Raw genomic sequence first — 12,661 nt, forward strand, 5'->3', positions numbered from 1 at the left:
GGGGAGGAAGGTCTTCTTAATTGAAAAGGGAAAAAAAAGAAAAGCGCAGAAGTGGGCGATGATGTATTTATTTGAACATTTGGACTGTTGTGGTCGCTCTCAGGGCCTGGCTGGGGTCGACTGACCCACTTATCCCGGCTCAGATGTCTGCCCTTTGTGAGCAGCTCCTGCAAGAAATGCTCCAGGAAATCAAGCAGCCGTCCGCCCTGGACTTGCTGCTGGAACCAGGGGCTGCTCTGGGCCCTGGGCTTTTCAGCCTATCCCTGGCAACCCTTACTTTTTCTTGGATTTGGATTTTGCTATTTGGTCCATTATTTTAGTTTCTGATTTTAAAAAATTAGCCCAAGAGTGCACCGATGAATATTTGTTGCCCTTTCTTGCAAAGGAGGGAAGCCAGATGCCTATATATCCCTTCCTGGCTCATCAGTGGGGTTCCCCCAAAAGCCTCAGGCCCCTCAGGATGGCCCCGTGGAGCCTGGGTGGTGGCACCAGGAAGAGGGGGCTGGTATTACTGGCACCTGCAGTGTGCTGAGCCCCGCCTACGTGGAGCTGACCCTCAGGTGTGCTGGAGGCTAGACCAAGAAGCCTGCGGGGGTGGAGTGAGCCCTGGAGAAGGGTCTTCCAGGGGAAGGGCAAGGCTGTGCCAGGGCGGGGGGAGACTGGCCGGGCTGGACAGTGCAGGGCAGTCAGCATGGTGGAAGTCGCTAGTTGCCATGGGAAGGAGGCCGCGATGGCCAGGCTGCAGGGACTGTGCCCGCTGAGGTCAGTGTCCCTTCCTTCAGTGTCCCCATCCCTCAGGACCGCGTCTCCCAGGGTGCCCCTGCCAGAGGCACACATTATACCGGCTCAGTTTGCAGGTGAGGACCCATCACCCTGGGCCCAGAGAAGGCTGCAGGTGTTTCAGGGGCCCCCCCCCGAGCATAGTTCACTCGGGAACATGTCTGTCCGTCCACGATCAAGCCCCGGTGATGCCACGGCTTGGGGTTTGGAGAGCGAGGCGGGGTCTGCGTCTTGGCGCACCCTGCAGGGGGACTCTTCTGTGGTGGGTGTGGAGCACGCCTGGGGCGTGGTGCTGCTCCACCGTGCAGAAGGAGGTTGTACGGAGGGACTGAGGAAGCAGGATGGTGGCGGCCGGTGCAGGCAACTCAGCAGTTCAAGGGGGGGACACTGTTGCCCAGGGGCTGCACGTGCCCACCACGCTGCGCACGGGACATACGAGCGGCTCTGTCAGAGCAGAGAGCTGCAGTCGGGGGTCCTCGGTTTCCTTAGTGGGGAGCATAGGGGCAAGCTGTCCTGACCTCTAGGGATTGGAGCTGCGCCGGCCTGGCCTGGCATGGGCAGACCAGTAACGCCTGATTTACGAAAGCAGGCAGCGCATCCCAGGCCAAGGCCGGCTCCGGCAGCCGTGCACAGCCGGTGCTCTGTTACCCTGTGTGAGTGTGCTAGGGCCGCCGTGACACATACCACAGACTGGGTGGCTCAGACAGCCGAAGCTGATCGTCTCACAGGTCTGGAGGCTGCGAGTCCGAGATCAAGGTGTAGGCAGGGTTGGTTTCTCCTGAGGCCTCTCTGCTTGGCTTGTAGACGGCGTCCTCCCCCCGTGTCTTTCCGTGGTCTCCCCTCTGTGCATGTCTGTGTCCGACTCTCCTCTGCTTCCAAGATCACCAGTCCTATTGGATTAGGGCCCACTCATAGGACCTCATTCTAATTTAATTACTTCTGCAAAGATCCCGTGTCCAAAGACAGTCACATTCCAAGGTACTGGGGGAGAGGACCTGAACATAGTGAATTGGCGGGGGGGGCGGCGGGGGGGAACCAGTTCAGCCCATCACAACCCCATTTCATGGATAAGGAAACTGAGGCTGAGAGAGCAAGGCTGAGTGGGGTGGTGGCCGTGCTCCACACTGTCTTCCAGGGGCCCACACCCCACTCCCTGCCCAGGGCCGAGCTGGGAGGGCTGAACACAGGCATAGGGAGGCAGCGGGTCACAGGCGTTTGAGGTGGAGGTGCCATCTGGGCAGAGGGACTGTCTGGGTTGGGGGGTCCTGGGGGCGGAGGGAGGTGCCGCTCAGGCCCTGGAGGGCTGTCGGGGGATGAGGTTGGGAAGGGTTTCGTGTGGGCTGTAGGGCCTTCTGGATTCGCCACAGCGGATGCAGGGGCCCAAGGCAGGGCCGGGCGTGGTGGAGCTTGCATGTTAGAAAGCTCCGTTCAACAGAGGGGTCTAAGCAGCGGGCCCTGCCCTAGGCAGCGGGGACACAGCCGAGGACAGCAGGGCCCTCACCCTCGGGGAGCTCACGTTCTCTTGGGAAAGAGAAAATACACAGCAAGTGACATAATAACGACGGAGCGTGACGAGGGCTGCAGAGGCATCTGAGCCGAAGTGGGGAGGGCGGCCTCTGTGTGTGCGGCACCCACGCGAGGAAGAGCGTTCCAGCCTGGGCAGCAGCAAGCGCGGGGGACTGCGCTGGGCAGGGCCAGGGTGGCCGAGGCTGGGGTGTGTATTCCCAGAGCAGCGGGGAGAGCTCGGCAGTGTCGGGTCAGCTCTGCGTTAGAAGGCCACCTTGCTGGGCGCGGATGGCCCATGGGGCGAGAAGCTGAGAGGGTGAGCAGCCGGTGGCTGTTGCAGGGTTGGTTCCCAGGGGCCCGGGAGAGGTGAGGACCCCTTGCCTGGGGGGGTGGTGGTGCAGCCATGTGGACCAGAGCACCCTGCCTCACGCCCACCCTCCCTCCTGCCCAGGGTGCCCCTGGGCTCCGCCTGGCTGCCCACTGCTCACAGCTGCACAGCCTGGAGTTGACAAGCGGCCGGGCAGGTCTTGCCCGACCCCTCCCGCCAGAGCTGCACGCTCGCTTCTGAAGAGAGGGGAAGGGGTCCGCAGCAACATGGCAGTGCTCTCCTGTCGCTGTGGTGCCGGGCCCGGGAGGCCTTGGCTCACCCATCGGCTTGACCCTTGGACCAGGGAGTAGGCTGGTTGTGTAAGCTGGCCTTGGGGGAGGCATTTCTTCAAGGCCGGCACCCAGATCGCCCTGCTCTCTGAAGCCCAGGGGCTGAGGTCCAGGAGGGAGAGGAGGAGGCGGGATAGCCGACAGCAGGGAGAACGTCTCAGGGAGGGGCGTTTGTTGCTGGGGGGGGGTGGGCAGCCTGAGGTCTGTGGCTCTGTCACAAATAGGAGAGAAGGGACCAGAGGTAGAGAACTCAGCCTGCACAGAAGTTGGGTCGTGGGGATCAGCCCCAGGACTTCACCCTGAGAAGCAGTTACCCTGGGGGAGAGAGACCCTAATTCCTGCTGTGCCGCGGGGTGGACTTGGCACCGCCCTTCTGGGGAAGGGCCCACCCAGGGGCTTTGTCGGAGGCTCACCTGGCTTATTGGGCCTCAGGGCTGACTGAACTGATTCGTGGCCACAGGGAGAGGTGGACCGATGTGGCAGCCTACAGCCTCCTCCCCACCCTCCCTTCTTGGTCGGGGTGCATCCTGTCGGAGCCTGGGCCAGGCAGTGTGACAGGGAAGGTCAGGCTGCAGTGGGCACACCTTCTGACCCACGGCTCCACCTCCAGAAGCGTCTCCTATAAATAAACACACGTGCGTGGTGCTGCTGCTCGTGACAGTGAGAGCCTGCAAAGGCCAGGGGTCAGCAGAGGGGCCCCGTCAGGCCACAGGCAAGGGCATAGAGGTGCTCCGCTCTGACCGCAGGAAGCAACAGAGGGCTGGGTGCAGGGCTGCCTGTGTCTCAGAGTCCTGGGCAAGCCTCGGGAAGTTGAGACTCTCGGTTTCCTTGAACACGCAAAAAGAAACCAGCAGCAGCTCTGACGGGAGGGGGCGGCCTGGGGCCTCTGTGTTCAGCTGTCGGTGGGGGCATCCATGCACTGGCATCACCCGCCCACCCAGAAGTCCCGATTCAGGTGGGCTGGGGCGTGGGGATTTTAACCAGTGCTTCTGGTGGGCTTGGCGCCCGTCTCTTCTCCGTGGGCTCTCCCAGTGGCGGGACCGCGTCACTGGTGACTCGAATTTCTCATGCATGGGTGAAGCTGACGGAGACGGGGTGGCATTTGTACCTTACGGCCACCCAGCTGCTGCATCGAGTGACAAGTAAATAAACTTGCGTGTCCAGAGGGGCCTCAGGTCAGGCTCTCACAGGCCCCACACACACTGAGCCCTGCTCGCGCAGGCACTGCGGTGCCGGATGCTGGGTGGCCTGGAGTGGGGCGCAGCCCCGAGGAGCACGCCGTGCACCAGTCACCCGGTCTGACCCCTACCTCTTCGTTCCCACTTCCCAGACAGGAAACTGAGGCCAGCTGGGGCTGAGGGGTTGGTCCTCGTCTGGGTCTCAGAACTAAAGGTGACAGAGGCTGGAGTCGTTAGGGACACCTTGGGGCCGTCAGAAATGTGGCCTGGGAAGCAGCGTCAGAGAGGGTGGTTTTGGAGCTGGGCATGGAGATGGACGTGCGGGCAGGTGGGGTGGCAGAGGCGAGCTACAGGGGTCAGCTATAGCTCAGGGCCAGGGGCATTCTCTGGATGTGCAGCTGGATGTCCAAGGTCTTCTGTGGAATGTGACCCTCGGCTTTTGGGTTCTTTTTGCACATTACTTTGAAATTGCAAGAGTAAACATAGGCAGCTCAGTTAACAAATCAGAATCATGTTAAGTATTCTCGAGCCTCTAGCCCGGGCTTGGACACAGAGCTGCCAAATTGAACGTCCCACCCCCTGGGTACCCCAGTACCCTGGGCAGCTGTTGGGCAAATGAATGGCATCAGGCAGGAACCTGGCCTGCAAAACCGGCAGATCCCTGAGGCTCATCATGTGGGTTCCCCCCCACTCTTGCCAAGCAGGCCTGGAGAAGGGTCTGGTTCCTAGCAGATTGTTCTGACATATTGGCAGGATTTGTTGGGAGAAGCCACCTGTCCTCAGGCCACACCCCCCAAGCATGGCCTCACAGCCTCATTTCCCTCCAATTCTAAACACCTCTCTCCCGCGTCCCCGTGGAGATCTGCCTTGCCGGGACCGGGGCATCCCAGAGCCACCCTCTTGGCAAGAGCCCAGAAAGGCCCAAAGCCTGCCCCTTGGAGCCAAAGGGACAGAAGCGGGAGCTGGAAACGAATTTAAACCCAGGACGGCAGAGTGGGTTTGTCTGGTGAGCTGCCTCCGGACCCTCACGACTAACACAGCTAACTCTACACACACCACGTTGTGAAACTAATCGCCCTGTTTAGTTGCAAGTAATCCGCTCCCCCTTTTTTTTTTAATTGTTGGAAGCTTGCAGTGTATTTTCTGCTCAGCCATGACTTTTTAAAAACAATGTGATAGTAAATGTGTTGCCACGCTAAAATGAATCACTTTGAAACACGCCAGCATGTGAGCTTTTTAAAGATGATGTAAATTTTAGCTGCGGTGGGAGGGGAGGGGAGGGGGTCATCTGAAGTGGTTTTCTTGTAACGCCCACAAACCATTAAGCCTCCGGGATAAATGGAGAGGAAAGCCAAGAGCCACGCAGATTCCCCGGGGTCCGTCCCACGAGCGGCATTCCAGCTCTTTCCAAAGAGGGATAGGGTTTCCCAGGGCGCTGGTACCCGGCTCTTCAGTCAGGACTCTGTTCTGTCCGTGGTCAGTAACTTGTATTTCTTTTTTTTCTCCCTTTTTTTTTTTCTCCTAAACTTTCCAGGTAAAAGTACACCCGTAAGCCAGCTTGGTTCTGCAGACTTTCCCGAGCCCCCCGATCCGTTCCAGCCACTCGGGGCTGACAGCAGTGACCCGTTCCAAAATAAAAAGGGGTTTGGGGACCCGTTTAGTGGAAAAGATCCATTTGCTCCCTCCTCTTCAGCTAAACCTTCTAAAGCCTCCTCCTTGGGCTTTGCAGACTTCACCTCTGTAAGTTAAGTTCTCCGCCTCCGCGCCATTCCCTCCCCTCCTTCCGCTTGCAGCTTCTTTGGGGTTATTTTTTGTGTGTGTCTCTTTTGAATGGCAAACCTCCTCCTGGCTCAAGTCTCCCGGTACCTCACACCATCACCCGTGTTATTTATTCTGTACTGCTGCTTTCTGTAAGAAAAACGGTTTCTCAATAAAAAAAAAAGAGCTCTGGTTTGGATACTCTGTGATAAGGGCACGTTTTCTTCCAGCAGGGTGGCCCAGTATGCCTGTTTTTCTGTCCTTCACGGTAGACTCTTTGTATTAGTTCTGTTGCCCAGAGCCTGTTGTGTTCATTGATTTTTTTGGAAGCCACGACATCAGACGCTTCTGAAGTACGAAAACAAGACTGCTAAAGTTACATTCGGGTCTTGCTGTCCTCAAAAAAGTCTTTGTGGGGGAGTTCTGATGGTCCTGCCCAGTGCATTTTGGGCAGCAAATGCGAATTGAAGGACCCAGCCGGATCACATGAAGGGAAAGCAAATTTGATTTTTTAAAACTTTTATTTCAATTACCAGCTACAATGAAAACTGAAATGCAACCTAGAACAGCCACTCTGAATCCCCTTCCTTTTGCAGGGAAAAAAACCAAAAAAACAAAACAAAAACTCAGAAAGCCATTAGCAGAGTTAAGTGCCTTTTCCGAAGCTAATCCAGGGATTTTGAAAGTCTGGCTTTGTGTCTTGGTGTGAAAAAAGATTCCAGATCGTAAAACGCTGTCACATTAGAGTGTTTTCAGTACCCAGAGATCTTGTTCTCAGAGAGCTTCAGACGTTGTCTTCCCAGAATCAGTTTCACTGTCTGTTGCGGCACCTGTGTTTTTTAAAAGGTTTTCTTCACTCGATTTTGCAAAGTACCCTGTTTCCTTGTTCGTTGTGAGATGTATTGTTTATAGATGCTTCCACTCCTAGAATATCCGTCTTAAAGCATGCTCTGCCATATCAGTGCCCAGTGAGCACCCAGTTCCTTTCAGAATCACCTCGCGCACAGCTATGCCGTGGCTTATTGAAATCGCCCAAGACGCCGACACGTTCCTGGCTCTTGGCGACCTGTAAATATTTTATGACTGCAGTTAGCCGGGTTTTGTTGACAGCGAGTGCACACTGCGGATATATACAAATGGCAACATTGTTAATAAAAGCCAGAAACAAAACCGGCTTTATCTACAGTTTCTTAGATAGCACTGCCTTTATTTTTCAATGGAACAACTGTGAAACGCTGATGAAAAAAACAGAGCTATTCATGCACGACTCAGGTACTCTAGGGTAGGGCGGAAGGGTAAGTGGATTTGAATGGCAATTGGAAGAAATGACTGTTCTCTCTCTGAAATGCACAGTTCTGTTTCCTGTGCCCACCTCCCCCCCCCATAGCTGGTTTTTGGAAAACTTTTTTTTTTTTAAACCCCCAAGATTTCAAGTTATCATTTGACACATCATTTCTGGTCATTTCCAGCACAGTTGTTAACATCGATTTTAAAACACCCCTGGGCTTTAATCACCCTCAACTCCAGGCAAGGAATTGGATTCTGCCCAGTTTGCAGCCCTGCTGTTTTACGTTTAAAATCACCTTTCCCGCTTCAGACGCCCCAGTCTTTCCAGGGGAAATCACCTGACTGGGAGATTCAGCCCACTCTAATGGGATGGGATGCGTGGGAGGCAGGACACCTAACTGGTTTGGTTTTTCCCCTCAGTCATACCGTGGTCCAAAACATGGTCAAAAGTGTCCCACCTCCAGGGACTCAGGATGTCCTTGTGTTTTCATGGCGTCCGGGGGCTCAGTCCATTGGCCGGTGGTTTCTGTGTTCACTGGACCGCAAAGATATATGCCAACTCAAGGCCAAAGTTGGTTCCTCTGGTTTGTGTACTTCAGCTTCCCTGAGTAAATGCAGAGAGGTCTCTAACTGCCCAGCAGCCTGGCAGCGTGACTCTTTCAGATTGGATGTTCTAAGCGTGCCATCAGGACATGTTGTTACCCATGCAAAAGCAGCTTGGTCCGTGTTGGAGTTCAGGGACGCCAGTGTCACAAGTGTACTCAGTCCTGCCCCCCTTGGTGCCCCAGCTCTGCCACTCTGGAACCGTCTGATTTACAAGCCTCCAGTTTCCATCAGTGGGTTACTTGTGCTTGTAGCGGCTCACAGGAAATCTCTCCGGTATTTCTCTTAAAACAAGCCTTTCTGTCTTAGGCGAATGTGTTTACTAGGAAGTAGTATTTAGAGGTGAGCAAAACAGTGCTTTCTTTCGGGAAGTCTGCATTAAGAGCAGAGCAAATATCAGACGGGATCAGTCACGCTTTGCGTCGTCAAAGAAGTCGGATGCATTTGCGATAGCAGGATAAGCGAGTTAATGGGAAGTGGCTAGAAGTGTCCCCACGCATGGTGATGGCAGACGGGTGCACATGTCGATCCCTGGGGAGGAAGGGTGCCAGTGCTTCACGTGCAGAGGCCTCTGAACCTCGGATTTCTGTGGAGGGGCCGCCGAAATCAAACCGCTTAGAGTCCGTCAGGCCCCGGCGCGGGAGGTATCTCGGAAGAGCAGAATGCTCGTGCCCAGCCGGGTCTCGGTTCCTCGACGGCACAAGAGTGAAGCAGAAATCGGAGCCTGCCGTTTACCGAGCGGCTCCTGCACCCGCAGGCGGTCCAGATTCGCGCCGGCGTGTAACGCATCCAGGTCAGAGGACAAGAGCGCGGCCCGGTCAAGGTATCTCCACCGGGGCCGGGGGAAGGATTTTCCGCTGCTCCGAGACACAGAGGGAGCCACAGAGAAGCCCCTTCCTCCAGTATCCCTCAGACATCACAGCCCGTTGTGCTCCTCAGGTGCGAGCAGACCATGCGCCTGCGGCGAGGCTCCATCCTGGATCCTAAGCTGGCCTCAAACCAGTCCACTCTGAAGGCATCTAGAACGTTCCTGTCAGCACGTTTACCTTGAACACACAGACTCCTTGAGCAGGAGACACCCGGGCTGAGCAGGCACCGTGGCGTGGGCCCAGCCTGCCCGTCCCTGGCCATGTGACCTCAGCCAATCCCTTGACCCCTCCGGGCCCTGGTTCTCAGCTTTGGTGTGGACCAGCCCGGTCATTACTTGTCAGCCCCTACTCGCCCCTCCTCTGAGCTGGCAAGGGCGAGGTCGCTGTCAGCCCAGCTGTTCCCTCCCGCTGCTGCCAGCACCGCAGAGTCATTCCCATCAGCATTTGTTGTTTTTTCCTTGTTTTTCTCCTGAAGAGGTGTTGAAAAATTCCCCAAAGAATACGGTGGGGCGGCGGGGGGAGGCGGTGGAGGGGGGAGGGCGATGATCTGTGACCAGTGGTGGCAACACGAGGGGCGGGGACTGGCTTTCAGGAGTCCAACTTGGAGACCCGTCAGCCCTCTGAGCATTTTTCTGCGCAGTTTCTCTAGAAAACGGGGACCAGCCTTTGTTCCCGGGGATGGCCCCTCTTCGTGCTGACCCTCACCTGCCCCTGTCTGACTCCCCAGGCGGGGGGAGAGAGGCCTCCCGGGCTGTCCTGCTTCCTCCTTCTCCTCCTCGGGGCCACGTCCAGCTCCAAAGCGGCCTCCCCCAACCCAGCCCTTCCCTGCCCCAGTCCCCGCCGTCTGGCCCTGCCTCACCCGCACACTGGCTGTCAGGTCATGAAACATTCAGAAACTGCCAACCCCATCACCCCGTTCGCTTGCCCAGGGAGCCTCCTCAGGAGAATCTTAGCTCCTTTCTGGGGCCTGTAAGCCCCTCGAGGTCCAGCCCCTTCCACCCTGTGCTCTGTCTGGCAGCACCAAGTTTGGGCACTTGGCGCCCAACAGCTGGCACCTCACTGGGGATGGTGCCCAGACCTCCAGGGCCTGTCCTGTGCCCTCAACTCTGCAGTTACAGCTGACCACTGCCATCCCCACTGCCCCCCCACAACCAGGGGGAAAGTCCAGAGTCCCGAGGGCCCAGGCTCTGCAGCCACCTGCACCTCCACCCCCAGGCCTCAGTGTTCCCAGCTGTCAGCCCACCTCCTGGGTTGCCACTCAGACTGTGTGTGTGTGAAGAAGTAGCCGTGAATTCCTGTCTCTGTTCCTTCCGCGGGGCTCCTGGTGGGTCTGCCGGGGCCTCCACAAGAGCCTCTCTCAGGCTGGGATTGTCTGTAGGTCTGTTTGTTCCCGAGGGGCGCCGGGCCCCTCTTTACCTTTGGTGTGTCATCCAGTGCTTAGCAGAGAGCCAGCCAGAGTCAGTGCACAGGAGAGAGACACTGATCCAGGCAGGCCAGGGGTCCGAATGGGCTGCAGCTCTGCTCGGGGCCAGTGGTGCTGGAGACAGAGTACAGCGACCGGGGGCCTCGGGGGGTCGGGGACCCCCGCCAGGGGAAGAGCGTGTGAGGTCTGGCTTTGCTTTTCTTTCCATAGAGCTAAGGTACCCCAAATGGTTTGAATTCGCCCATCTCGGGATCAAAACGGTTTCTTCCCTTGTTTTAAAAAACTACTTTTTAAAACTTTGAACCTTTCGGAAAAGGACCCCAAGAATAAAAAACTCCTGGACCAGATGGCGGTGTAAATGCCAGGGCTCCCGTAAACGTCCAAGTACAAGGTGGCTCTGAGCGTCTCCCAGAGCTCCTGGGACCGCGGCTGAGACGGAGATGCTGCGTTTCAGGACCTCATCATCTCGCTTGGCCTCAAGGCCCCTTTACGCGTTTGAGACTCAGAGATCTGTTTGAACCGGAACTCTCCAGCCCCAGCGCCTCTCACCCGGGCATCAAGGCCCGTCGAGGCCCAGGCTCCGCGGGGTTCGCTGTCCCAACTCCTTGGGGTTCTGCTGACTCTGCTCCCCAGCTGCTTCCAGAGACGCCCCTGCCGTCCCCCAAGAAGAGGCCCCGCGGAGCTTCTCCCTCACACCCCGTGAAGCCTCCTCGGGGTGCTGTTGGGGGCGGGGAGTCCCTGGAAGTCTCTCAGTGTCCCCGATATCACGGCCTGGCTTCCGCCTGCTTCAGGTCCCTGCAGGGACGGGACGGCTGGTGTCTCTGGTGGCAGTGAAGGTCAGACTCAGCCCCATGTCTCAGTGCATTGACCCCTTCTGGACTGGGGGTCAGGACTGGGGCGTGCGCGTCCCCTCCCCCTCCCCAACCAAGACAAGGGCTTCCGGCGTTTCCTGGTCTTCACCTGCACACCGGGCACCTTCCCGCACACCCCCCAGCACTGCGTTTCCCCGCACACGCCCGTCCACCCACGACAGGCCTCCGCATCCTCGCCCACCAGCACGCCCCCACCCCTCCCCGCCCCAGCCAGCCGGCAGCCAGCTCCGGGGCGCCGTGTAACCCACCCTCCGTTTTTCCTTCGCAGTTTGGCAATGAGGAGCAGCAGCTGGCGTGGGCCAAGCGGGAGAGCGAGAAGGCGGAGCAGGAGAGGCTGGCGCGGCTGCGGCGGCAGGAGCAGGAAGACCTGGAGCTGGCCATCGCGCTCAGCAAGGCTGACATGCCCGCCGCCTAGGCGCCGCCCCGTGCTTGCGCCCGCTGGCAGAACGGCCGCGGGGCGGGCTTGCGACAGGCAAGGACTCGGAGGTCCCTATAGACACACACTCGGTCTCGGCGGTCCCCGCTTCACGTTGCGACATGTCACAGCCACTGTTATGTCAAGGACTCGCTGGTCGGAGGGCCTCGGGCTCTGGGTGGCTCACCCAGGGCCAGGAAACACAGCTCAACCCAGCGCGGGAGGCCCGAGGAGACGCCCAAGGATCCACCTCTCCGCTGTGACATCCCCGTCACCCTCCCGGAACCAGCAGGACGGGCAGAGGAAAGCGCCTGTCTCCTGCCTTTCATCCCCTGCTCACAGCTGGGCAAGTACCAGCGTGTGGGGCGCAGCCCACCCCGTCGCCTCCCCGACCTCCCTCTGAGACAGACACCCCGGTGATGTATGCATTCATTGTATAAAAATTAAGTTTGAATGATTAATATAAAATATTTTAATACAAAACACATGAATCCTTTTTTTTTTTTTCTCTTTTCACTTAAACGTTGTTTTCCTTGCATTAACGTTCACACGTGATGTCACATGAGGCAGACCGGGCAGAGGTGGAAGACCAGGTCGAACGTTCCCCGTTAAATCCTAAGTGTTTGAACAGAGAAAGCCAGTTTTGGAAGTCTTCCAGGGTCACCCTGTCCCTCAGGATGCAGCGTGCTTCTGAAATGGTGGGCTGTGACCTCACTGCGACTAGGGCAGCTGGCCCTTTGTCCCAGCAGTGCAGTTTGAAACGAGATTCCCGCCTACAATTCACTGGGGCCTCGTCTAGTCTGCACGAGGGGTGAGGCCAGCAGGGTGGTCTCCCCACCAGGAACCCGTATTCAGAGTCGGCACACGGGGAGAGCTTTCCACCAGGATGCAGCTGAATTCCCCTAGAACCTTCTGGAAGCTTGGACATAACTGTTGGGGCGACCTCAGGAGTTGATGAGGATATTGCAGATTTGCCCCCTGCTTTGCTTCTCACGTCCCCAGGGAGACGAGACAGCCCCGGCCAACTTCTCTTGGGTAAAGATGATCAAAACTTGTGAGTCTGAGTGGCCTGAGTACCGAGAAATGCAGTAGAGAACCTCTGACCTTAAAACCATGCAGGAAGGGGGCGAGACACCATTGCCAGGACTTAATTATTTATTTTTTATTTATTTACTTTTGGTTGCGTTGGGTCTTCATTGCTGCACGCGGGCTTTCTCTAGTTGCGGCCAGCGGGGGCCACTCTTCGTTGCGGTGCGCGGGCCTTTCATTGCGGGGGCTTCTCTTGTTGCGGAGCACGGGCTCTAGGCACACAG

At 57.4% G+C, this 12,661-nt stretch overlaps 1 protein-coding gene across 13 annotated transcripts in view; it reads left to right on the top strand.

The window, feature by feature from the left end:
• EPS15L1 (epidermal growth factor receptor pathway substrate 15 like 1) overlaps positions 1 to 11,831 on the top strand; it is a 101,236-nt gene extending 89,405 nt beyond the window's left edge. For 7 of the 13 annotated variants that reach the window (XM_036846894.1, XM_036846890.1, XM_036846892.1 and 4 more), the window contains 2 exons: positions 5,656 to 5,861; positions 11,202 to 11,795. In XM_036846894.1, coding sequence (XP_036702789.1) covers positions 5,656 to 5,861; positions 11,202 to 11,348 — 353 coding nt within the window. In that variant the 3' untranslated portion in view covers positions 11,349 to 11,795. Of the gene's footprint in view, positions 1 to 4,981; positions 5,128 to 5,655; positions 6,322 to 11,201 lie in introns of those variants that run through there. The other 6 variants (XM_036846895.1, XM_036846897.1, XM_036846899.1 and 3 more) reach the window with 5 other exon arrangements.
• Positions 11,832 to 12,661: the final 830 nt, after the last annotated feature.

This window comes from Balaenoptera musculus, chromosome 3 (assembly GCF_009873245.2).
Source record: "Balaenoptera musculus isolate JJ_BM4_2016_0621 chromosome 3, mBalMus1.pri.v3, whole genome shotgun sequence".
NCBI classification, from domain to species: domain Eukaryota; kingdom Metazoa; phylum Chordata; class Mammalia; order Artiodactyla; family Balaenopteridae; genus Balaenoptera; species Balaenoptera musculus.